Source organism: Geotrypetes seraphini, chromosome 3 (genome assembly GCF_902459505.1).
Source record: "Geotrypetes seraphini chromosome 3, aGeoSer1.1, whole genome shotgun sequence".
Classification (NCBI taxonomy): Eukaryota; Metazoa; Chordata; class Amphibia; order Gymnophiona; family Dermophiidae; genus Geotrypetes; species Geotrypetes seraphini.
The window spans coordinates 371,452,107-371,478,839 of record NC_047086.1 but is presented as its reverse complement, the minus strand read 5'-3'; the positions used below and the strand labels follow the sequence as shown (position 1 = coordinate 371,478,839).

Genomic DNA, 26,733 nt, shown 5'->3' with positions numbered 1-26,733 from the left:
TATAAAAAGTGAAGTGAATGGCACAAAGTATGTGTGTGACTACTATAAATATATGAAAAAACAACAATAATTTCCTATAACCCTATTTGTTCATAGTTATTCCAAAGTTTGGGTAGGTATTTTTGAAAAAAGATCCGTCTTTTGTTTTTGATTTTCAAGACTTCTATATCTGCCATGTTATGTATCAGCACGTCGATGCCCATCAGACATCAGCAGCTGCATGCATAGAAAAGCCCTCTGTATACTTAAAATGGCAGGTACTCACAGCCACTTCAGCAACTTGATCTATAGGTCCTTTACAATAGAAAACCAAAAAAACTCTGTGGAGTGACGATGTTCCTAAATGGACTTTATTAGAAAGTGTCAAAGTTCCAAAGGTACACTGAAATCATCCACATAAAATAATTCCATCCACATAAAAATAAATTATCCACATAAGAGCCTTAAAGGACCTAGTCCGCTAGGGATACAGGACCCAACACGGTCTCAGTTCCGGCTCACCACACAATTGTTTCCCACGTACTCACCTTTATAGGACCTCCAGGGACCCCTGAAGACGACTTTTTGTCGAAACGCGGACTGTGTTGGGTCCTGTATCCCTAGGTCCTTTAAGGCTCTTATGTGGATGATTTATTTTTATGTGGATGGAATTATTTTATGCGTATGATTTCAGTGTACCTTTGGAACTTTGACACTTTCAAATAAAGTCCATTTAGGAACATCGTAACTCCACAGAGTTTTTTTGGTTTTCTCTGGATTTTCTTCTTTGTGGATATTTCGGGGTCAATTCTTTTTGTTTTTTGCTTGGTCCTTTTACAATAGGCTATAGCTCAAAGAAAAATAGATGCTAATTTACAGTGACGCCACCTAATGGTTCTTTGTTATATAAGTAAAATATGGCAAGTACCATGTTAGTCCACTTTAAAAGAAATAAATTGGAAAAAAAGCACATTAAAGAGAAAATAAGATAATACCAATTTTATTGCACTAACTTGATATATATATTTGACTAGCTTTTGACCTTTCACTATATAGTAATACAGCAATGATTTATTTATTTGCTTTATTACTTATCAGGTTCATTCAAAATGGTTCACACTTGGTTAAAAAAAACAACCAATAAAAGAATAAACAGGAAGGATACATCTCTTCATCTCTAGAACCAGCAAAATTACAGGTCTGTGATGCAGCAGACCTCAAAGCAGTAAGCTGGCCTGTTTCCTTTCCTGTGGACACCCTGCAACTCTGCCATATTTTACAGATCCACCTTAAAAAGGCAGCCTCCCACACTATGACCTCAACCAGGAAGCTTTGCACATGCTCAGTGGCCTTCTCTTTCTCTAAATAGCAGGGGAAAGTCAAGAGTAAAACCTGATATTTCTGCTTCCCTAGGGCTTGAAATCCCTGCAAGCCCCAACCCGGGTCTGCAGAGGGAGAGGAGGGGCTTTATCAGAGACCCCCTGGGATCAGCTCCTGCCTTATTCATCTCTCCAGGAACAGGGAGCCCCCAGCCTAAATCCATCCCAACAGCTATAGAATTCAGAGAGCAATGTCTGCCCTGGTTTCTGATCAGGTAATACACTCTTTTCTATACCGATTGCTGTTTCACCCACACCCACTCTATATCCTTTATGTACACGTATACACATTTGTTCTCTTATGCACATGCATACAACACATTCCCATATTGAAGAGCGCACACAATCTTTCATATACATATAGTAATAAGCATGCATATAACTATTCTCTCCAACACATAAACACACTTTCATACCCACTGTCTACCTCCTCTCGTTCCCTTGAAGTTCGACTGAGCAATTCTGTCTTCAGACACCAGTACACCAGCCTCTCTCTTCTGTCCCTTCATTCAACCTCCACAGACCAATACTGATGCTTCTCAGCCTCATATACTGGTTCATTCCTCCTAACCATTGAAATTAGCCAGTGCCTGAGGTTTCCAGTATTTTTCTGGAAATCATGCCATCTATACAGAATATGCAGCTCTCTTTATAATGTACTGGAGAGTTGATCTCACTGGAAAAAAAACTAAATAAAAAGCTTACTACAGACAGATTGTAAGGAAATTGGAGGGAGGAAACAGAGGGTGTCCCTGTCCAGTTTATTTATAATAGATGTTAATCATTCATAAGGTTGTTTTTTTTTTGTAGCAAGAAGGTGGGAATTGAAATGTGTACTCTATTGGACCTCATGGTAATGGAAATTTGGAGAGTGACCAAACCTCAGTAAAGAGTACTTCATGGAAGTCCATGTGCTAGGAATTGAAATGTCATTTCAGGCAGCAAAATTAGACCCTGACATTATTAAAATTCTACTTGCAGTATCAGATTATAGAACTTTCAGAAAGGAAATTTTAAAAAACCTAGTTATTTAGGAAATATATCAGGAAGTGTTAATGCTGCTCTATAACATATATTAAATTGTAATGGATTTAACCAGTTTATCTCTTATTGTAATCTGCCTAGAACTGCAAGGTTAAGGTGAAATAGAAGTCAATAAATGTCTCAAGATTAATAGCAGAAGTCCAAAATGAATAGTATTTTTAGTTTTTTGACTCTCACATATGATGTATTTTCCAACTGGCCATGTGGTCTGGCTTTATTTGTACAGCTTCACTGATCCAGAGATAAGTCTGTAACTGATTCTTCACAACGCTCAGACTTATCAGGTAGCAGAATCCGAAGTTTTGGATTGCAGAGTCTGTGGATGGTAATTTCTTTTGCTGATTTGGTGGCCAATGCAGTAACAGTACCCAGATGTTGGTGCAGGGCTAGTGCAACATCTGTGTACAATTTTGTGGGACTATGATGCAGAAAAGCGTTTTGCACAGAAGTTAACTTTACGCAAAACCTTACACCAATGCACAGAGTTTTAAAATCTTTAGTAAAGAAGCTTTGTATTAACAAAGTAGTCCACCTTTGTCATAAGGAAACTAGGACCCATAAGAACATAAGCATTGCCCCTGCCGAGTCAGACCAGGGGTCCATCGCGCACAGCAGTCCGCTCCCGCGGCGGCCCCCCAGGTCCATGACCTGTAAGTGCTCCTTACCTAAGATGTTTATACCCTATTTACTTAATGTCCTGTAAGTAACCCTCTATCTGTACCCTGCTATCCCCTTCTCTTTCAGGAAGTCATCCAGTCCCTTTTTGAACCCCAATAATGTACTCTGTCCTATCACCTCTCCTGGAAGTGCATTCTAGGTGTCTACCACCCTCTGAGTGAAGAAGAACCTCCTAGCATTCGTTTTGAATCTGTCTCCTCTCAATTTTTCTTGATGACCTCTTGTTTTTGTTGTCCCCGCTAGTCTGAAGAATCTGTCTCTCTCCACCTTCTCTATGCCCTTCATGATTTTATAAGTCTCTATCATGTCCCCTCTAAGTTTCCACTTTTCCAGGGTAAAGAGCCCCAGCTTGTCCAACCTTTCGGCATATGAAAGGTTCTCCAACACGGTGTACTCTTTTCAACAGCTTCGCACTGAGATGCGCCTTTCTAAGGTTTCCACCATTTTTCCACGGAGTTTTGGATTTTTTTTGTACATTGTTGTGGTCTACATGTTTTCTGAGGAAGATGTATTGATTGAAACCTGGACCGTGTTGGGTCCTGTTTCCTTATGACAAAGGTGGACTACTTTGTTAATACAACGTTTATTGACTGAAATAAAGCCTTGGCATCAAGTGCATCGGCTCTGCAGTTTCTTCTCTGGATTTGGTTGTTCCGACATTTACTGCAGACTCATGGGAAATACCACATCTTAATGATAGCCCATCTGGATAACATTCCCCTTTAATCTCCACTAAGTACCCTAACTTGGTTATCTGTACATAGGCATCGGTCACATTCAGTGATGTCGCTGCTTATTTCTGGGAAGTAGAGTGGGATATTCTGGGAGAATGGCAGAAGGAGCTGTACAAGAAGGTGGTCAAGGAGATTCACAGGTTTCTGATAATACAAGGTAAATATGCTTATCTGTCTCTTATCTCCACATATACACAACAGCATTTATTTATTAACTAATATCTATTCCTTGAACATATGTATAAGAACATAAGATGCATCTTGCTGAGTCAGGCCCAGATCTTAGCCTGACTCAGCATGGCTTTTCTTGTGTTCTAAGAGATTAGGGTCTAAACCTGAAATTTTCAGCAATGTCTCTTTCAGTAGCATTGACAGCATATATCACTTTCCAAGGATGCTGTATATAATTCAGAATATTTACCCATGGGTGTTGCCTTTTTGCCAGGGCTTTAGGACCAGTGAAGGAAACTACTGCAGCAGGTCTGACAAAAGATGCTACTCTGGGTTAAACTAGAGGCATCAAATATGACCAGCTGGAGGCTGTCTCTCTTTTACCTATGACAAAACTGGCATGGCATAGAGTAGGGAGAATTTATCTCTTCGGTTCCCACTTGAGAACCACGACTTCAGTTTCTTGTACAACCCCACTGTATTCCTGAACTTGCAGGGTTATGAATCCCTTCTTGCGAGATCTTTGTAGGAAACTTCATTTGCATATTTTTGACCTCCTCTTATCTCTGAACTGCCCCTCAGTTTTTTCATTTATCTTCTTACAAGTGACTAAGTAGGAGCTTGTCTTTCTTCTCGTGTTTATTTTAACTTCAAGTTCCGTATTCTCCGTTGATTTGCATGATTTCTTTTTCATGCTGCAGAGGATTCCCCTTGAGGGACAGCTCTGGCTGTGGGAGACTGCAGACTCTGAGGCTAGGAGTCTGCTTCCAGGGGTTGGCTGCTTTGCAGTGCACCCCTTGGACAGCCTGCTTTTATGGATTGAGAGCTCAAGGACTGTTCCCTTGGGAGCACAGCTTGCCCCAGGTTTGTCCAAATGGCATGGCTCCATGGTAGTTTGTCCAGGATTGGGGTTGATTGCATTTCTTCCCCGTTTGTACACTTGGGATCCCTTGGGATTTGAGGTCTCCGGCTGGTACGTTAGGGCTCGAGAAGCAGTCAGAAGATACAGCCGTTCCAGTTTCCAGGCTTATTGAGGCAGAGGATTTTCCTGTAAGCAGTTCCAGCTTCTGTTCTGCAACTCCCAGCACATAGCATGGCACAGTGAGTAATCGATTTGGGTGGGGGGGGGGGGATGTCTCCAAAAACATGTTTTGGGAGGTTTGGCAGTTAGTACTAGGTCCCCCACCTCTTTTTTTTTTTTATTTTTTATTTTAATTCTTTATTTATTAGATTATTCATTACAATATCTTTGTAACAAACATGCATGAATGAACACAGAAAGTACAAATGTAAATTCCCTAACGGGAATTTACATAATATATAAGGAAACTAATTCAACCATATCCTAGTCCACATTAAAGCTGATCGCCAGTACAAATAAAACATCAAAGCAAATCTTTCTATCTACTATCTAGGAACAGGCAAATGGCTATTATATATATTATGCATCATCCTCCAAAAATAAACTGAATATTAGGAATTAAACTTTCAACAAAGGTTTCTCTTTGATAAAATCTTCCACCTGGGCTGGATCAAAAAACACATATTTATCATTTCCATATGAAATCAGGCATTTACATGGAAATTTTAAAAAGAAAGTAGCTCCGACTGCCAAAACCTTTGGCTTTAGCTGAAGGAACTGTTTCCTCTTAAACTGGGTTTGTCTAGAGACATCTGGAAAAATTATCACCCGTTGACCACAAAACATCTCTTGCTTTTTCAGGAAATATAATTTCAAAATATCTTGTTTCTCAAGCTCTGTCTTGAAGGTCACGAGAAGAGTTGCTCGTTTCTCAATTATGTCCTTAGATGACTCCAAAAACTGTGATACATTCAAACTCTCAGGTGATACTATTCTATCCATTCCACCTTCCTCTACCTTTTCTTTGGAATCTCTTGAAATGTAATATAAATTATCGACCTCAAAGGTCTCCACTTTATTATAATGTAATATCTCCCTCAAATACATTTTCAAGAGTTCCATTGAAGAAAGGTAATGTGTGGTAGGAAAATTTAACAAACGAAGATTCCCCCCACCTCTAACCCCAACCCCAACCCCAATCGCCATTTTTTTATTTTTTTTTGTTTTCTTTTCCCAGGCAGATTTTGGTAGCCATCTTGGATTTCCCGATCTGAACAAAAATGCTTCCGTCTGCCTCAAAACACTTTATTTTTGTTTAAAAACATTTGGGATGGACTCCTCAAGGCAGGATACTGCAGATTCATGTCCTATTTGCAATGGATGGCATTTGGAGGAGCATCCGTGTTCCACGTTCCGCACAGCACATGAGGGGAGTACGGAAGGTGCTTTTTCAGCTCCCCCTGTTCCCTGGGGAGTTTTGGATCCCAGTCAACCCGCAAAAAGTGCCAGACCTTGAAATTTGAGCATTGGAGCATTTAGTTCTCCTGGCTGCGGTAGAAATCTCTACTGCAGCTTAGTAAAAGAGGGCCTAAGTTTTGGTTTTTAAAAAAAACAATTTGTTCAAGAAACAAAGCAAAGAGTAATACAAACAGATACAACAGTTTCATTTAGAAACATACATCAAAACCTAACAGACATAGCAAAGGTTAAACAATCAGTCCAGGTTTGGGTTCTTAGAACCCAGACTCGCCCAAATAAAACTACCCCACTGAGATTCCCCCCTCCACCCCCCCATCCTCTCCAAAAAACCCCACCTGACATCAAGTAATAGGCAATAAGGGTACCGCTTCACAAGAGAATGATAAGCACTAGCTCCAGAAAGGTGAAGCCTTACAGAGTTGGTCTTCAAACCAGACTCAGAAAGGTGGAAGAGGTACTCAAGTTGGTTTTTGTGTTGGACAAGTAAGTGGACTTAGGGTCCTGCCTTCACACCAGACATCAAACCTTCTCCATTTAAAAGAATAACATGTCTTAGTTGAATCTTTCCTGGAAGCCAGCAAAAATTCTGGTGACACCCTTAGATAGGTGCAAGGAGGTGAATTCTAGGCTCTCAACATTTAGGCCATGAGGACAAGGGTCCGGAGGTTGAGATACAGAAGGGACCTTCATTTTATGTGATGTCCAACCTCCGTGGATCTTGGGCGGACAACTCCAGAAGTGTAGAGGGAGCAAGAACTGCCTTGACCAGAAAGGTGCAAGTAAGATCTTGCTTGAGTCTCAACAAATCTTCCCCATTAGAGGGATGGGAGGATAAGCATATAGGAAGGCATCTGATGCTAGTCTGTTGTGTGACTTGAGTCTGGAACAGTACCGAGGGATTTTATTGTTGAGGTGCGTGGCAAAGAGGTCTACCGAGGGGGTGCCACACAATCGGAAGATCTCATGAGCTACTCCCATGTTTTACAGACCACTCGTGTGGTTGCGAGATCTTGCTCCGCCTGTATGTCAGACAATTGTTTTTTTCCTGACAGATATATAGCTCTGAGCACCAAGCTATACTTGAGAGCCCACTGCCATATCCAAACTCCTTCCTGACACAAGGGGTAGGAGCCTGTACCTCCCCCCCCTGCTTATTTATGTAATACAAACTGGATTGTCCATTTGAATTAGAATAATTTGATTCAGTAGCTGATCTCTGAAAACCTTTAGAGCCTTCCATATGGCCTGCAGTTCCAGAAGATTGATGTGAAAAGGCTTCGCCTGATAGGACCAAGTCCCCTGAGTGTGAAACCACTTCCTTTTTTGACTACAAATTAAACCCTCGATCAGTACCCTTAAACACTTGACATCACCAGGTAACCAGTTGTCACAGACCAAATATTCTCTCACATTGTCATACCCTCTAGATAAGTTATCTTTAAATCATAGGACCTGATTTTTTCCTTTTTGAATGCTCTTAGTAAGATGCTGAGACTTAATCTCATCCCGAATAGAAAAATTACCATGTCAAGAAACCCTCCAAGATCTAATCTTAATCAAGTCGCAGGCTGCAGCTATCTCTTCTCACCAAAATACATACCGCATGCACACACTGTCCCATCAGAACAAGAAAGAGATTAAGGACTAGATTCACTAAGCAAACCGATTGTGTACCGATCGGTTTGCGACCCCTTTGTGACCTGATTTCCCTCTGACCCGATTCACTAATCTGTGTACCGATCATCCTCCGATCCGTGCGTGCAAATGAGGGGAAACGGGAGGCAAAGCAGGAAGGACGCGATTCACTAAACTGACACACCGACTGGCTGGCCGATCAAAAAACAAGCGACTGGTGAGGACCAGTCACTGGTGCTAAAACCCTGCTCTGGCTGCCCTGCTCTCTGCCCCAATCAGGCTTCTGTACTCTCTGACCTGCTCCACTGCACAGAACAAGCTTGTCATGCCCTGCTCTTGCTGCCCCGACTCTCCTGCTCTCTGCCGCCCTTCTCTGCACTGCGAGCCCGTGGTTTTAACCCGTGGGTTAAAAGCGTGGCTGCACTGCAGGGAAGGCGGCAGAGAGCAGGAGAGCCAGGACAGGTTTGAACCACGGGCTTGCTGAAGTCGGGGCGGCAATTGCAGGAGAGTCAAACTGCTCTTTTTGCTGGCATTTGTATGTGGGCAGATCTGCACGGGAGGGGGCACTGGGCTGAACGGCGGGAAACACAATCCAGGGAAGAGAACAGCAGCATCGAAGCAAAAAAAGAAAAGTTGCTATGGAGCAAACAGATGCGCAGACCATCTGTAGGCAAAGTAACTGGTCTGCATATGCGTTGGGATCGCTACACAGCGATCCGTGTCGTCGGATGGGGGGGCGTGCCTCCGATCGCCCCCATTTGAATATTCTTCCTTCCTGAATCGATCGACCCTGCCCGGATCGGTCACGATCGGGCAGGTTAGTGAATCGGGCCCAATAGTCCCAGGGGATTCTGCAAACATAATTTATAATTTTTCTTTTGTTATTAACAGGTTATTCAATTCTTAATCCTGATGTTATATTCAAGATTAAGAAGGAAGATGAAAAATATTTCACACAGTATTCTGTGTTGGAAGGCAAAGAAAACATGAATGACCCTACCATGAGTAAGTAAATACTTTGGATTTAAAGGGCTTTGCATTTGCAGGTCAAACACTAAAGATTTGTAAACTTAAAATCCATTTCCTAGTATAATAGAAACAGGCCACCAATGAATCCTTCTAGTAGAGGGCGATCGAAATGGGGGGTTTTCAGTTTCGGCTGAAACAAAATCTGCTCCTGAAATTTGCAACACAGTTTTGGTGGAAACTGAGACCAGGCTGTAGGCCCCCAACTCCTCCTCCCCAAAGCTACCACCTGGAGGCCCTCCCTGGGCCTAACTTAAAAGCCCTAGTGGTCTTGTTAGGGCAGGAGCAATTGCCAGTCGTTCTCTGCAGTCAAAATGGCTGTTGCAACTTCCCATGGCAGTCTTGTGAGGCTTCTGTAAAAGGCCCTGACAGCCATTTTGTCTGCACAGCTGGCATGCTTTTTTTCCAACGAGGTAGATCTTGGGAGGGCTTACAGGTGGTAGGAGGACAACAGTCACAGCTTTCAGTAGAGGGGGATGCTGGGGGACCAGCTGCTGGAAGACCATCCAGCCCCGCTTTGGTTGTGGGGTTGGTTTCTGGTTTAGCCAAAAATGTACCAGCTGAATACAGATTTCGGGCTGATTTCAGTACCAAAAGTTGAAACCAAAATTTGATTGGCCTCATCCTGTTTGTTTTCTTATCACAGGCCTTCCAATTGTAACATCTGTGTTCTCAGTGAGAGTTAAAGAAGAGGAAGATTTCATGGATCATCCTGGATCAGAGACATCTGAACAGATTCACTCTCCTATAACAGGCAAGTATAACGTTTGTTTATTTTTCATATTTATAAAACTGCCTATGGATTCCAGGGAAATGATAGAACAGAAAACATGAAATATAATTAATATTCAACTAGTATAATAAAGAGAATATATAACAGCCTGACCAAGAAGATAAACAACACTAAATAAAAACTTAACAGATTGTAGAAGAAAAATAAAAACCAAGGGGGCAATATTTAATGATAGTTAACCGAGAAGGAAAGACTTCTACCCAATTAACTAACACTGATCATATCTTGATAGGGTAATAAGTGGCATATAATCAGACAGAGATGCTGGATATCGTGTCTGAGTGCTGCAGTCCTTTCTAGTTAGTGCCAGGGTTACCCAGGGGCAGTGTTGAGACAGAGCCAGGAGTTACCTGGGTGCTGCTGTTATTCAGAAACAGTACCTGGATAGCTACATGAGTAACTTAGGACAGTAGAAAGACTGTCCTCAGTTCACTGGCTAAATATCCTTGTATAGCTGCTGAATACCAGCAATGATTAGGTAACACCCAGTGGTCACCCAAGACCAGATACTCAGTATCCAGGTTTAATTCAGCCAACGCTGGCTAATTTTTAAAGAAATGCTGACTACCACTGGCTGAATATTGCCCTCAAAATTTTAAAACTGTTTCAACAGGAACAGTAAAACCAAATTCCATTCTGATGAAAGCAGATGAGAATAATCAAGTCTTAGAAAGTCTGTGCAAGCCTCAGTGGTACCAATTTGTCAAAGCTCTTTAGGCTGAGAATTGCACAAAGTGTGGCCTAAGTCAGAGAAAGCTTTCCTCTCAGCCCTCAGGCTACAGGTTTCATTTATTTGATATACCGCTAACCTCTAAAAGCAAATAAAGCGGTTTGCAGTAAAACAACAATTAAAAAAATAGAAAAGCACTCCATCCTAAAAAGGAAAACCCATCCCGAAGCTTCCCCCTAGCCCAGGGATAGGCAATTCTGGTCCTCGAGAGCCGGAGCCAGGTCAGGATTTCAGGATATCCACAATAAATATGCATGAGATAGATTTGCATCTCAAGGAGGCAGAGCATGCATATTCATTGTGGAGATCCTGAAAACCTGACCTGGCTCCGGCTATCAAGGACCGGAATTGCCTACCCCTGCCCTAGCCAATCCCCAAGCAAACATATAGTCACACCATATTCATGCTAATAAAACCTTTAATTGTACTCCAAAAGCATGCTGAAATAAATAAGCTTTCAAGGACTTCTTAAACCTAAGCAAAGAAGTTTTTAATTTCATTGACTGTGGAAGCGAATTCCATAATGCTGGACTAACACAAACAAAAAAGCTACTTTTCTTGTGCAATTTAATTTTGTCTCATGCAATTTTGCAATTTCTAGAAGATGTTCTTGACTCGAACGCAATAATCTGGGTGAACTCTAAGGCTTCAAAAGGCTTCCTTTAAGGAAGGTAAATTGGAAAAAAAATCCCTATGAATAGTGAAGATTTCTTCCTGGTCCATTGCTTTAAGTATGTTGACAAAAGTAATGTGGAACTGTTTTTCTCAGATATAGAATAGAAAGTGATGGTAGACTGTTATATTCTGTTTGTGCTAGGAAGCCAGTATAAAGAATAAAATCAGCTCAAAGACCGTCAATAACATAAATGTAAAACAATCAAAATAACAATTACAAGGTAATAAAACACAGAAGGATCTGATCTGATCATATACTAATCTGGACAAATGAAAAATGATGCACATTGGGAAGAATAACCTGAATCGCAGTTACTGGATGCTAGGGTCCACCTTGGGGTTAGCGCCCGAGTAAAGAATCTGGGTGTCATTGTAGACAATACCCAATGTGTGGCTGCGGCCAAAAAAGCAAACAGGATGCTAGGAATTATTAAAAAAGACTAAGAATGTTATAATGCCCCTGTAATGCTCCATGGTGCGACCTCATTTGGAGTATTGCATTCAATTCTGGTCTCCTTATCTCAAGAAAGATATAGTGACACTAGAAAAGGTTCAAAGAAGAGTGACCAAGATGGTAAAGGGGATGGAACTCCTCTCGTATGAGGAAAGATGAAAACGGTTAGGGCTCTTCAGCCTGGAAAAGAGACAGCTGAGGGGAGATAGGATTGAAGTCTACAAAATCCTGAGTGGAGTAGAACGGGTGGAAGTGGATCAATTTTTCAATCTGTCAAAAATTATAAAGACTAGGGGACACCTGATGAAGTTACAAACCAATAGGAGGCAAAATTTTTTCACTCAGAGAATAGTTAAGCTCTGGAATGCATTGCCAAAGGATGTGGTAAGAGCGGATAGCATAGCTGGTTTTAAGAAAGGTTTGGACAAGTTCCTGGAGGAAAAGTCCAGAGTCTGTTATTGAGAAAGACATGGGGGAAGCCACTGCTTGCCCTGTATTGTAGGCTATATGATAGCTAAATGAAAGCAAACCTGTGACACTCTCCTTTGCCTGGCAGTTTAGTGTAAACCTGCCAGAGGCTTCACTAGAGAAACACTGTGTATAGTGAATTCAGTGACTTGGACTCTATGTTGGTACTAAACTGTACAACCTGTTTGGGAGCAGGTTGCAGTGAGCTCTGAGGTGAACTTAACCTCAGGGAAGAAAATCCCGAAGAGGAAATAATAAGGAAAGTAGTTGAGCTTTATTCTTGGAACTGTTTATTGCTCACTTTTGAGTTTGGACTGCTTGAAGGTTTATGGTTTACTTACCTGTTTGTTTGGTTCATGTTTTTCCTGATTTTTATGTTGGAAGGAATAAACCTGAAGTATTTTGATTTACTACCTTTTTGAACGTTTTGGTTTTTTTTTTATGGTGTCAGTCCAAGCCTGCAGGGTGACTCCAGTCCGGGTCACACGCAAGTGCTATTATATATTGTAACCACTGAAGGGTGCTGGTGAGTCCCGATCTGACCACAGTACGGGTTACATATATTTGACTAAAGCAATTTCTGACTTTCCCTAGTTTTTACTAGTATTACCCCCATGATATCAGAAGGAAATATGCCCTGTATTGGTAGCATGGAATATTGCTACACCTTGGGTTTTGGTCAGGTACTAGTGACCTGGATTGGCCACCGTGAGAACGGGCTACTGGGTTTGATGGACCATTGGTCTGACCCAATAAGGCTATTCTTATGTTCTTATTTTACTGCACTAATCCTCTCCTTTTCCAAAAGCACAGAAGAGGTTTTTATGTGCTGCTCTGATGGTCATAGTGTTCCTATGAGAGTCGCAGCAGCGCAGAGCATTCAGAACGCCGGCTAAAACCTTTTTCCGCTTTTGTAAAAAAAAAAAGAAAAAAAAGGGGGTGGTACCAGTTTAATTTTGGATACAGTTTAAAATACTAACTTTGACTTACAAAACATTACATTCGGGTGTTCCGGACTATCTCGCCTCTTTAAACTAAACTAAAACTTAGTTCATCAACCACAATGGTTAACACTAAATGAAATCATGAAACAGAAGAACAAAACAAAAAATAATCTAAATTAAAAAGGTAAAAATGATTCATTTCCAAAATGTTAAGCAAACAAAAATGTCTTCAGGGCTTTTTGAAATAATAAGAAGGGGCCTAAACTTCTTAGCGAAAGCAGCAAATTATTCCAGAGCTCTGTCGGCCTGAAAGTGAAAGAGAAACTAAATCTCCTGATAGATCTATTTTTGCCTCCAATCTCTATTAGACAATAGACTAGTAATTCCTCATCCTTCAAGAACGAAATGGGAGAGAATCAGGAATTCAGCATTCTTTGCAATTGCCCCTGCTTTATGGAACTCTTTAGCGACTGGTTTACGCTTTGGAATCTTCATATTCCCGGTTTAGAGTACTGTTGAAGACCTACCTCTTTGAACCTGCCTTCTCTTAATTCAGCTAATTAGTAGAGAACACATTTTGCAGTGTTGGACCATGGAAGATTTTTTTTTTTGTTTCTGTATGAAAGTGGCGTTCTTTTTTTCCATTTTTTGTTTTACTTAATGCATTTTTTTTTTTTTTTTGTAAACCGCCTTGGATTGTGCTGCAACTAAGGCAGTATATCAATTTTAATAAACGGTAAACGATTCTTAAGAGCACCCAAAAGTGACTGGTCAGGCAAGAAAAGTTCATGTGAAAGGCCAGGTCTTGGCCTTTATTCTAAAAATCCGGAACTGAGTTTCACTCTTCAGTCCCAATAATAATGACTTCAGGGTGGGGGTTGGGAAGTCAACATTCAAAGCGATTTAACTTGCCTGGCTAGTTAAATCGCTTGTGTGGGGCTGTCGGCTGATACTCAGCATCACTTAGCTGGATAGTGGCGCTAAACTTGAGTACTAACTGCCAAACTGCTATTTTGTGGGTGGTTCAGGGGCGGAGTTGGCACTTAGGTGGGCAAGTGCCATTATTCTGTACTTAACCATCTAAGGCCCTCTTTTACTAAGCCTTGGTAGAGGATTTTTTTTTTTTTGGGGGGGGGAATCCAAAAGTGGATTGAGGAGGTCAGGTATTCTCTCCCCTTCCCCCTCCTCTCTGCCACCCTCCCCCGCCACCATGTTAACATATACCTTTGCCGGGGGTGGGGAGAGGGGGTTGCCAAGCTCAGCCAGCTGAAGATGTCTCCTCTTGTTGGCACACTTCAATCCTTGAAAGTTTATTTATTTCAGCATGCTTTTGGAGTACAGTTATGGGTTTTTTTTGTGTGAATGTGGTATGACTATGTGTTTGCTCGAGGATTGACTATGGGGAAGTTTGGGGGTGGGTTTTCCTTTTTTATAGCAGGCGCTCCTGCACATGTTCAGTTGGTGTCTGAAGCACGCCTGTTGGCTTAAGTGTTGCTTAGGCAGAACTTGTGCAGGAGATGTCTTTGGATGGCGGGGCTTGGCAACCCTGCCAGTCATTAAAGCAGAGGGGGCTCGGGCTGAACGTGAGGGGACCGAGGCAGCTGAGCCCCCACAACCACCGTGGCTATGCCACAGCTGTGGACATCTACACCTGCTCCCCCAAAAATAAAACGGTTATAAAATGACCTTCAGAATGCAAGGATGAAAACAATTTATATCAGTCCTAAAATAAAATCCCCAAGCTATCCGTAAAGCGGCCGAATGCCACTGCGATGCAAGTAGCAACTGATGCAGTCAGTGGCAAATATGGATATTAAAACATCAGTAACGAATTGCATAAGAGTACTGAATGTATGTCTTTTAAACTGCCTCAGCCAGCATTTAAGGAAATACTCTGGCTTCTGGTTTTAAAAACTGTCCCAACCCTAACTTTTTTCCTATAACAGGCTCTCCTAATGTCAAACCTGACATTTTAATCCGATTTAAGGAAGAGGGATTCATGATTGAGCCCCAGGGATCTGAAGAAAGAGGAAACCTGCCCAATGCAAGCACATGTGAAGAATTGCACGAAACAGGTGATGTAGCTTGGGTTCAGTCTACTAATGGCCAGTCCGAATAGTTCTTGTAAGGAAGATGCAGCTAGAGAATGCCGTGGTGATAAAATTCATCACCGTTCCGGTCCCCACAGATAACCGTGGGAAGCTATCTCCATGTCATTTTTTAAGGAGAGAGGGAAGAGTCAGAGTATTTATTTTCGAATTGTATTTAATCTATTTTCCCCCCCCCTCCTCTTCATCAGTGTTTTTACGTCATAATTGTCTTTAATGTCCTGTTTGTTGGAAATTTTTTATTTTTTTTCTATTTTTAATTTTGTAAATTGCATTGGATTTGGATACTGCGATTATATCAAATATTTTAAATAAACTTGAAACTCTGCCACTGAGCTCCAAGCCTTGAATTGAAGAATGCTGGTGTAGAAGGACTGCGGTTGAGATAAAGAATGACAGTCTCTGGTAGCCAGAGCAGATATTGTGATGTCATAACACCTCATGCCACCCCTAAGAGTCAACCTCATCAGTGATGTCACAATGGGTTCATTATCCCAGTGATTCCCAACCCTGTCCTGGAGGAACACCAGGCCAATCGGGTTTTCAGGCTAGCCCTAATGAATATGCATGAGAGAGATTTGCATATGATGGAAGTGATAGGCATGAAAATTTGCTTCATGCATATTCATTAGGGCTAGCCTGAAAACCCAATTGGCCTGGTGTTCCTCCAGGACAGGGTTGGGAACCACTGCATTATCCTATACTTGGCTCACATAAGAATCAGAGCATGAATGGGCACAACCACTGACCCTCAAGCCTTGAATTGAAGAATGCTAGTGGTGAAGGACTGAGTTGAGAGAGACACTAAAAAATGACACCACATGGATTCCCTTGGTTATCTGCGGGGACAGAAACGGTGATTAATTTTGTTACTGCATCATTCTCTAGATGCAGAGTGCAGACTAGACTGAGCAAGAGCGAAGCATCAGAGCCCCTGATCTTTACCTTTCTCTGGATAGTTGTCTCCCTTTTCTTTGTATCGACTTTTTTTCTTTTCATGTTTAGGTCTTTGTCTTTTTTCTCCTATCCTCTGTTTGATTTTGGCTTTCAAGATATTTTTTTCTCACTTTCCTTGTCAAATCCTCCCCTACAATTCTACTATAACATGTCTTTCTTTCCATAAACAAATTTTCTTCCCTTTCCATGCACTTTAGAAAGCTCCTAAAAGCACCCCTCTTTTCCAAATTCGGCAGTCCTTCCTAGGGGTTCATAGACAACCCCGCGAAAGACAAAGGCGCGCACCGACAACTGAACGCAAGATGGAGGCGCGCGCCAAAGAAAATTACAGTTTTTAGGGGCTCCGACGGGGGGTTTTGTTGGGGAGCCCCCCCAGTTTACTTAATAGAGATCGCGCCGGCGTTGTGGGGGGTTTGGGGGGTTGTAACCCTCCACATTTTACTGTAAACTTAACTTTTTCCCTAAAAACAGGGAAAAAGTTAAGTTTTCAGTAAAATGTGGGGGGTTACAACCCCCCAAACCCCCCCAACGCCCCCACAACGCGGCGCGATCTCTATTAAGTAAAGTGGGGGGGTCCCCCCCCACACCCCCCCGTCGGAGCCCTATAAACAATCATTTTCTGCAGTGCGCGCCTCCGCGCTGCGCTCAATTGTCTGCGCGCGTCTTTGTCCCGGCACGCTTTTGACCTGACACCCTTCCTAGGACATGACCTCCATTATTAATCGCTCCTGCCAAGCTATGTTATAGCTCAATGCAGTGGCATAGTAAGGAGGGAGCAGGAGGGCGGTGGGGGCAAGGGCACCTGTCCTCCTCTCTGCCTTCTGCCTCCCCCGCTTCCTTCCCAACACCCCGCTGCCGCATGTGTGCACCCCTTCCCTTTCCTTGTACCTCTTTAAATTTTCCGGCGGAAGCAGTATCACAAATTTACTACCCGCGTCGCGAAGGCTCTCTGACATCACTTCCGGGTTCCGTGCCTAGGAATTGACATAGCCTCCACGGTATCCATGTCTCCTAATCCAGCATCTCCCTTTCTTTCTCTATTCATCTCCTCTGTTTTCTCTTCTACCATCATAATCCAGCATCTATCTACCTTTTCCCGCTCTTTTTCTCCCCCTTCCCAGTCCAGCAATAACCCACTCCCTCTCTTCTCCCGTAGTCCAAAATCCTCCCAGGTGCAGCATTTCCTTTCTTTCCTTTCCCCAGGCCCCCTTCCCCCTGCCAGAGTCCAGCATATCTCTTTCCCTCTCTTTTTCAAACAATCCACATCTATTTTATTTATTTATTAAATTTTCTATACCTTGCTCCCAGGGGAGCTCAGAATGGTTTACATTAATTTTTTCAGGTACTCAAGCATTTTTCCTGTCTGTTCTGATGGGCTCACAATCTGTCTAATGTACCTTCGGGCAATGGGGGATTAAGTGACTTGCCCAAGGTTAACAAGGAGTAGCATGGGTTTGAACCTACAACCTCAAGGTGCTGAGGCTGTAGCTTTTACCTCTGCACCACACAATCCCCTCTCTTGTTGTCTTCCTCTCCTTCCTGGTAGTTTGACATCTCCCACTTGGTCCCCCACTTCTCTCACCCCCAGTGGTCCAGCATCTTAGCAGCAAATCAGAAGGAAGGCTGCCAAAACGAGCATGTAGCCTCGGCCTCTGTGTGCTTATGGCTGGCTGTGTGGAGTGGGTAGGGAGGCATCCCGCCTTCAGCACACACAGAAGCTTTCCTACTGAGCTTTGCGGCCACTGCCCACTGTAATTAAGTGGATTTGTCAGCTGCAGGGAACCAATCCTGGCTTCCTAACGCTCTCCTCTGTGGCTACCCACTTGGAACTGTAACCTGGGTTCCAGGCATGGGTCACAGACTGGCACAGATCCCTCCTTCTTCCTTTCTACAGCCTCTGGGCCTGAGTGACTGAAACCTAAATGTTTGAACAGTGGGGTTTTGTAATTTATTTGAACCAAGTAGAGCTCCCAACTCACAAAACCCTGCAGTTTCAAGCACAGGCCAGGCGGCTGTGGAAAGGAAGAAGAAATTTCTATACGTATGTGAGGGTAACAGGGCGGCAGCTCCAGCTGGAACAGCGTATAGGTCGTGCTTGGTCTGGTTGGAGTGGCAGTTGACATCCCAGTGATGTCTGATGCCTTAGAAACTGCTCCTGCACAGCGATTGGGCTCTGTACAATTGAGCTGGATGGGGCAGGAAGTACGGGAAGACTTGCAATTTCAAATCTCTTGGGACTTGGACTTCCCGAATCTCCAGCCCGGTGTGACTTAAGCATAGAGAAGCCGGTTGCTGTGCAGAGCTGTCGGAGCAGTTTTTAAGCGGTGTAACAGGAAAAAAAAATTCAGGGTTATGAAGTCCTGAGTGCCAGAGTTCAATTTCTAAGCACCATGGTGACCTGATGCCTGGGAGTTGTTGAGATCTGTGTGTATAGATTTGCTTATTGTAAACTGTTTAGATACCTGTGACACTGGGCAGTATATGAAATCTTCAAATACACTTGACAACGATTTAAAAGTTAAAGAGGTTTAACCATTTTTTTTCTAGCAGGCAGTCAAGATGACAATCCTGACACCAGAATTGAGATTCTGAAAATGGAAGAGCATCATGTCAGTATCCTGCTGGAGGAAGGAGAAGAGGAAACTGATTCCAAGAGCAGTTAGGAAAATTTAACTTTACATTCTTTCATTTTTTTTTTTTTATTTATTTATTCCATTTTCTATACCATTCTCCCAAGGGAGCTCAGAAGGGTTCACATGAATTTATTCAGGTGCTCAAGTATTTTTCCTTGTCTGTCCCAGTGGGTTCACAATCTATCTAATGTACCTGGGGTAATGGGGGGATTAATTGACTTACCCAGGGTCACAAGGAGCAGCATGGGTTTGAACCCACAACCTCAGGATGCTGAGGCTGTAGCTTTAACTACTGCGCAAAACACAGGGGAAACAAGTCCACAAGGAACAGAATAGTGGAAAAAAGTGGAATTGTTTTTTAATTTTATATGATATTATTTATTATATTCTATTTATTAAAGAATATGTTGTTTTGTATTTTTAAACCTTTATATGTAATTTGCTGTTTCTTTATATATGTTTTTATTATTATATATTTTATTATCATATTTATTATATGTTTCTATATGTGTTCATATGTTTTTATACATGATTTGTAGACTCCTGACGCAGGCCTTAGGGCCGAAACATGTACATGTCGGGTCGAGTATTTTTGGAAGAATAAAGGATTACCAGATTAACCAGATGAGTTAAAAGACACTTTTATTTGTGCACCTTTCCTTATTGGACAATTCCACTTTTTTCCGCTTTAACTACTGCACCACTCTAGAAATCAAAATGTAGCAAAAATAGCCAAGTATAGGACAATGAAGCCATTGTGACATCACTGATGAGGTTGGCTCTTAGGCATTGGTAGAATGAGGCATTATGATGTCACAATACCAGCTCTGGTGATCAGAGGCTGAAACTTTTCACACTGTTTATTCAATTTTCTATACCATTCTCCCAAGGGAGCTCAGAATGGTTCACATGAATTTATTCAGGTACTCAAGCATTTTCCCTGTCTGTCCCAGTGGGCTCACAATCTATCTAATGTATCTGGGGCAATGGGAGGTTAAGTGACTTTCCCAGGGTCACAAGGAGCAGCTTGGCTGTAGCTTTAACCACTGCACCACTCTCCCTGTATAGGGGAGAATGTGGCGCAATGGTTAAAGCTACAGCCTCGGCACCCTGAGGTTGTGAGTTCAAACCTATTCTGCCCACTTGTGACCCTTAAAATCCTTGCTATGAACTATGGATGATTTGCTACTGTATGCATAGAGGTTGAATCTAACTGTTAGCTAACAGTCAGTTATTAATTCATTAGTAAAAGGAACCACTGCAGAGATTGAGGATGAGATGCACAGAACTAGCAGGATGAGGTCAGTCATGGTCTGTTCATGTACCTCTTTTCATTTTTTGTTGTGTGTCTTATGGAGCTTTAACCAAGCAAATGATTTTAAAATAATCATAAACAAACAGTTCTTTGTATGTGATTCTTCTTCATAGCGATAACATTTATGGACTTCACTGGTAAGGCAGCTGAAAAAATGGCGCTGATAGAGGAACTTTTAGGAAGCTCCTCAAAACACAATTGTTTGTCAATGCTTTTTTATAGGGTCTGATTTGTCCTGTTTAAGGAATTACAGTCAAACTTCGGTTTGCGAGTAACGCGGTTTGTGAGTGTTTTGCAAGACGAGCAAAACACTCCTGCAAACTTTGACTCGCAAACCGAGCGTTGACTCGATACGTGAGCCCCCACCCCCGAGAACTGGGTTTGCCCCCCGCCCGCGGCCCCCCCCCCCCCCAAACCCTTACCTCGAGCGGACGCAGCACCAACCCACAGGACATGCCGGTGCCGAAAGGGCCTGATGATCTCTGCTGGGTTGCTGCGGGGCCTTGAGCATCTGCACATGCTCAAGGCCTTCCGGCTCCTACTCTCTCATAAGATTCTCGGAGAGTCTCGGAGAAACCGAGAATCTCATGAGAATCTCGGAGAGAGTGGGAGCCAGAAGGCCTCGAGCATGCGCAGATGCTCAAGGCCCCGCAGCAGCCCAGCAGAGATCAGCAGCAAGCGTGGCAGACTCTTTCGGCACCAGCACCTCCTGTGGGTTGGTGCTGCGTGCCGGTGTCCGCTCAAGGCAAGGGTTTGGGGGTGAGCTACGGGGGGTGGGTGGGCAAAGCCGGTTCCAGGGGGTGGGGGTGGAAGCGCGTCAGTGGTCTCAGCGGGGTGTGGGGCCTTTTTGGAATGTGGAACGAATCATCCGAGTTTCCTATACTTTCTATGTGGGGAAACTTGCTTTGATATATGAGCACTTTGGTTTATGAGCATGCTTCTGGAACGAATTATGCTCGCAAACCAAGGTTCCACTGTACTGTGTATTTCAATTTTAGATGTTTTGTTCCTTTTCTGTGTTGTTTTAGTTATTACTTATGTGCACATTTGTAAACCGCCTAGGAATTAGACGGTATAGAAACTTTTTAAAAAATAAATATTGTAATTTTTACCCAACAGATGATGGACTTAGGAATAAAGGTAAAAGAATGAGAATGTGCAAAGGAAAAGAGAGGGAGGACTGGAACCACAAAGATGCCTCCAGAGACAGCCCAGGTCCTTCAGCTGACTGTGAGGAAGGTTTTGGTAGTTTAACACCAAGAAGAGTGAAAGAAATAGCCCATAAAGGAGAGGTATCAAACTCAGAAGACAGAAATTTTAACTACTGCCCAGATCTTCTACAAACTCAGGGACTCGTTGAAGGCGAGAGAAATTTTCAAGGTCCCGACACTTGGGAAAACTTCACCACAAACTCATATTTTGTTGAGGATACTATCCCCTGGTTTAGAAGCGAGGTTCATCGCTGTCATGATATGGGTAGAATGAAATCATTTGGAGACAATGACCCCCAGGAAAAACCATTTAAATGTTTGGAATGTGATAAATGTTTTAATAAGAAAGCGAGCCTGCAACGACATAAAATGACTCACATGGGAAGGAAATTATTTAAATGCTCTGAATGTGATGTATGCTGCTATTACAAAGGCAACCTGGAAATGCATAAAATGATCCATACAGGAGAGAAGCCATTTAAATGTTCCGAATGTGATAAAAGTTTCAGATGGAAGCGAAGCCAGCAATTGCATGTAATGACCCATATGGGAGACAAACCATTTAAATGCCTAGAATGTGATAAATGTTTCAAGTGGAAAGGGAGCCTGAAACTGCACAAAAGGATCCACACGGAGGAAAATCTATTTAAATGCTCCGAATGTGATAAATGTTTCACTAAGAAAGACAGACTGCAGTCGCACATGATGATCCATACCGGGGAAAAACCATTTAAATGTGGTGAATGCGATAAATGTTTCAGACAGAAAAGTAACTTGCAGTTGCATAAAATCACTCACACAGGGGAGAAACCATTTAAATGTTCTGCATGTGATCAATGTTTCCGATGGAAGCAAAGCATGCAAGTTCATGAAATGACCCACAGGAATAAAACCAGTTAGTGGATTTAGGGCCTCTTTAATGAAGCTGTGCTAGAGGTTTTTAGCGCAAGCCAGTGAGGTAAATGCTTTGACGCTCATGGAATTGCTATGAGCGTTGGAGCGCATACCTCGCCGGCCCATGCTAAAAACTTCTTGCGCTGCTTGATAAAAGGGGGGGGGGGGGGGTGTTGTTAATGAACATCTTAAATTAAATGTAGCAGCAAAAGCCCAGACACTCCAGAAATACAAAGAAAATAGGGGGAAAAAAATTACAACATTTTTAGATAGAATCCAAAGCAATTCACAGGGAGCTAGAGAAGAGCATTAGAGCCATTAAATTACCGCTTGTTAGATCTGAAATAGAAAAGCTTTTGGAAAAATGTATATGAAGACTGTATAGAGCAGTGGTTCCCAAACCTGTCCTGGGGGCCCCCAGCCAGTCAGGTTTTTAAGATATCCCTAATGAATATGCATGAAAGAGATTTGCATATAATGGAAGTGACAGGTATGCAAATCTCTCTCATGCATATTCATTAAGGATATCTTGAAAACCTGACTGGCTGGGGGCCCCCAGGACAGGTTTGGGAACCACTGGTATAGAGCAAAAGACAAGCAGAATAGTTAACTTATATGCTGAAGAATCTGGAAAAAAAAATTAAATATAGAAATAATGGAATGGCCTGAAGTACCCACAAAAAGAATGATTATTCAAAGGTTTTAAGTTCTTAAATTTGAATGTTGTTAGGGCTGAGTGTCTAAATCTATGCTCAAAATTTCACCAAAGAACCCAAAAGGTAAGTGGCAACAGCGATGTATTTTGGACAGGGGAAAAAAGGTTGGGAGCTTAGTACTGATTTTCAGTGCTAGGCACCTTAATTCGTATTCTAAATCTAGACAAGTGTCCTGCAGGCTTAAATTTAGGAACATAAATAGTGTGAGAAAACAAAGAGATTCTATAATTAAAGGGTTTTTGTTGGTGGTGTTCACACTAGAAGAAAGTTTAGAATTTATAAATTATTAATTCCAGAGCAGTGGTCTCAAATTCAAACCCTTTGCAGAGCCACATTTTGGATTTGTAGGTACTTGGAGGGCTTCAGAAAAAAATAGTTAATGTCGTATTAAAGAAATGACAATTTTGCATGGAATAAAAAACTCTTTATAGTTTATAAATCTCTTCCCCCCTCTCCTGAAGGCCTGCATGTTCCTCCCTTCTTTGCAGCAACCTCCAGCTTCCCCCCTGGCCTCCCAGTCTTAGTTTCAGCTAATTATCACAGCCTGCAGAGAGGATCACTGGTGCTGTAGCGTTCCTTGCAGGCTGCCATCGGCCTCTGCAGCACGGTCCCTCTGCTGCGGTCCTGTCCCTCCTCCAACGTCGGGGGCAAGATTGCGGCAGAGGGAACGTGCTGCTGCAGACGACGGCAGCCTGCAAGGATCGCAACAGCACCAGCGATCCTCTCTGCAGGCTATGGTAATTATCTGAAAGTAAGAGCGGGAGGCCAGGGGGGAAGCCGGAGGATGCTGCAAAGAGTGGACAGCACTAGTACAGACAGTACTAGTACAGAATGCAGGCCGCAAGATAGTACTTAGTGGGCCGCGAGTTTGAGATCACCGATTTAGAGGGAATGCGCTGTGGCGCAATCTGTGCTGTGCTGCTGAGAATTCACATAAAGGGGTGGGGAAGCAGCAGCAGCACACTTTTTTTTCATGAGGGACAAATAAGGCTCGCTTTGTCTCAGCCCCTTTACGAGGGAGTGTTAAAAATTTCTCAACCCAACCAACTTCCTCAATTCTGAGTGTTATTTTGGCTCCGTAGCTGAAAAGAGTGTTATCTTATTTCATTAAGTGCCAATTTGCAGAAACCAAATTCTACATTTTAACATTGTTTCAGATCATTGATTGAACCATAGGAATATCATTCTTTTCTTGGTTGGGCTGAGAACTTTTTCAGCACCCCCTCGTGTCTCCATGGTTGCTGATGCTGTATGAAAAAATAAATTGTAGGTCTATGGCCCTGGTTGCCCAGCTCATTCTGCTACCTGTGTATAGGGGACTTATTCATGTGATGGCAACCACTTTATGGATCACCCCTTTCAAACATCCTGGACAGACAGAACAGTTCTCCTTTTGAAGAGAAACCTAAGTAACATTCACCAAGAACTATCAGCTCATCTCTTGTCTGCCCACAATCTACCACTTGTTCATGTCAGTAGATGCTAATATGATATATGGTCATATTGACCTTAATAAAGCAAAGAGAGGCAATAAAAAGGGAACATATGGAACTATGGCCTAGTTCTGAATAAATTCATTATGCCCTGTCATGAGGGAGACCAAAATCTCAGTTCAGCCTGGATTCATGATAAGAAAATGTCTTATTGTATCCCACATCTGTAGAAAATGATGGCAGATAAAGATCATAGAGCCTATCCAGTCTACCAAATTCATACCAACTGCTATGCTCCGTAATCTTCCTCTCCCTGAGAAATCCTCTGCTCGTCCCATGCTTTACTGAATTCAGACACAGTCCTTGTTTCCAACGCCACCCCTGGGACACTATTTCACACGCCCATCACCTTCTTGTAAAGAAATATTTCCGTAGATTATTCCCGAGTCGCTCCCGTTTCCCCTCCATCCACTGTTCCCTGAGTGGGAGTCCTCCAACTGCATTGCTGCCAGTGGGGGTTGTGGTTCAATATTGTGTTTTCAATCACTAGCGACAGTTTCCCTGAAGTCCTACAGAGCTCGCCTATCCTTCACGATTGAAAATGTGGTGGCCAAACAGCGCCCCCTCTGGCAGGACTGTAGGTGGAGGACTCTCACTCAGCTTAGAGGGAACAGTGCCTTCATTCTCTGTCCCCCTGTTCCAGGAGCATTCCCTTGCTCTTTTCTAATTTATACTCTTTTTCTCCGTTACTCTTTTATTGTAAACCACTCTTGAAGCTCTGCGTACAGTAGTATAGAAACTTTTCAATAAACATTGTAGTGTATCTGCCGAGTGATTATTTTATACACTGTTTGGAGAAAGTGAAAATCCATCAGTACCATGAGAAATCAAGAAAACATGACAGAAAAATCTTGAGTTAATTCCAATAGCATATGTGTGTTGGTTGCCACCTGGGGTAGAGCACCCCTTTGTCCAGGTGCAGCACACCCCTTCAAGCAGTGGGGGTACGGTGGGGTACATGAAGTGGTCATGGGGCCATGGTCTTGCGGGAGCAGCTGTTGGCTCTGCCGGTCCCCTGCCCCAGAGCAGGAAGTTGACGTCGGGGGCAGGGGCCGGTGGAGTCAATGTCTGTGCACCCCAAACAGTGGCCCTGTAGCTTCTCCCTGCACTCCCTTACTGGCTGCAACCGAGGCTAATCGCCCCCACCACCCCATCCTTGGTGACGCCAGGGGTTAATTCCCATTGTGCTGGGCACCACAAGCTTGTTTAAAAGTAATTTCCAAGCACACCATGATAGGTTGCCTATGGTGGTTATTTTACAAGCTCTATTCCTGTTTTGGCTTTCTGAAACTGGCTTTTAGACATTCGTATTACATGGCCATCCAAATCCTGATTTTATAAAGCCAAGAAATGGACGTCCAAAACTGTAGTATGTCCATATGGCAAGGGGGTGTGGTCTGGGCATGTTTGGGGCAGGACTAGGGAGTGGCCAAAAGATGGATATCCAGCTTCAATAGTAGCAGGGGAAGATATGTCCAGGGCCAGAAAGAACCACTCCAGCATAAATCTTTTGCCTCCTCTTCCCCCAGCAATAAACTCCAACTGTCCCAACTTGTTTCGCCAAAACCACGGCTTGAAGGAAGTCCTTGAAAAAGCTGTGCTTTTGGCGCAACATGTTGGACACGTACCCCCTGGCCGACAGGCAAAAGTTTTAAGATACGTTCAAAGCTAAAACCAGTTAAAACTTTGCTCTGTAGAGCTGTTAATGGTTCTCATTGAACTAAGTGAACATTTTGCTTACAGAGACACATGCAAGGCTAATGTGGAGGTGGGTGTTTAAATCTTAGTGCAATGAAAAATTTGAGCACTAAGTGCCATCGCTGAAGCTAATAGAAAGAATGAAATAGGTATTTAAACTGTTGCTGACACTTTATTATATGCCCTGTGACAAAAAAAGTTGGAGAGCTCATGGCCAAAAAGATGCACATCCATATTAGACCTGGTCCTAGGCAGATCCAGGTTATAGAAAGTTGCTTTGATTCAGTGGTTCTTAACCTGGGTTCGACCGAACCCCAGGGGTTGGGTGAGTCAGTCTCGCGGGTTCGGCGGAGGTCAAAACACACCTCCGACTCATATAGCGCTTCGGTCACGTTCAATCATCTATCAGTTATTCAGTGATTTTGATCAAGACTGATCGTGTACTCGGTTTCTTGATCTATCAATCTGTAACTAACGCCTTATATACATCAATCAATTCCTGATCAAAATTTGTGATTTAACTGATAGATGATTGAACGTGACTGAAGCGCTTATGATTCGTGATGATACGCCCCGCCTGTCCATAATTGGCTGCAGGTGATCACGCAACATCGCTTGGCCTATCTGTGCTGCAGGGGATTTGATGCGCACAGTAGT

The 26,733-nt window shown here is 42.9% G+C and overlaps 1 protein-coding gene across 6 annotated transcripts; it reads left to right on the top strand.

Annotated features, from left to right (window-relative positions):
* Window positions 1-1,323: 1,323 nt before the first annotated feature.
* On the top strand, window positions 1,324-22,599 carry LOC117356626 (zinc finger protein 567-like). 6 transcript variants are annotated; one of them, XM_033936104.1, is made up of 8 exons: window positions 1,324-1,573; window positions 3,845-3,971; window positions 8,853-8,966; window positions 9,634-9,741; window positions 14,998-15,126; window positions 18,664-18,774; window positions 19,996-20,050; window positions 21,184-21,319. In XM_033936104.1, exons 1-8 carry the CDS (start codon window positions 1,550-1,552, stop codon window positions 21,185-21,187), a joined length of 672 nt encoding a protein of 223 aa, XP_033791995.1. In that variant the 5' UTR covers window positions 1,324-1,549; the 3' UTR covers window positions 21,188-21,319. The 6 variants fall into 6 exon arrangements, with proteins under 6 accessions (XP_033791995.1, XP_033791996.1, XP_033791992.1 ...); XM_033936105.1 differs by having other exon boundaries at window positions 1,327-1,573; window positions 18,667-18,774; XM_033936101.1 differs by lacking the exon at window positions 19,996-20,050 and adding an exon at window positions 2,629-2,727 and having other exon boundaries at window positions 1,329-1,573; window positions 21,184-22,599.
* The last annotated feature ends 4,134 nt before the right edge of the window (window positions 22,600-26,733 follow it).

What these genes read in the sequence shown, in the direction of transcription:
- LOC117356626 (XM_033936099.1), top strand. Translation starts at nt 1,550, where the DNA reads ATGTCTGCCCTGGTTTCTGATCAG. An exon ending in CTGCCCTGGTTTCTGATCAG is followed by an intron (nt 1,574 to 3,844) that starts GTAATACACTCT and finishes ATCTGTACATAG; the next exon opens with GCATCGGTCACATTCAGTGA. An exon ending in TGAAGAATTGCACGAAACAG is followed by an intron (nt 15,127 to 18,663) that starts GTGATGTAGCTT and finishes TTTTTTTTCTAG; the next exon opens with CAGGCAGTCAAGATGACAAT.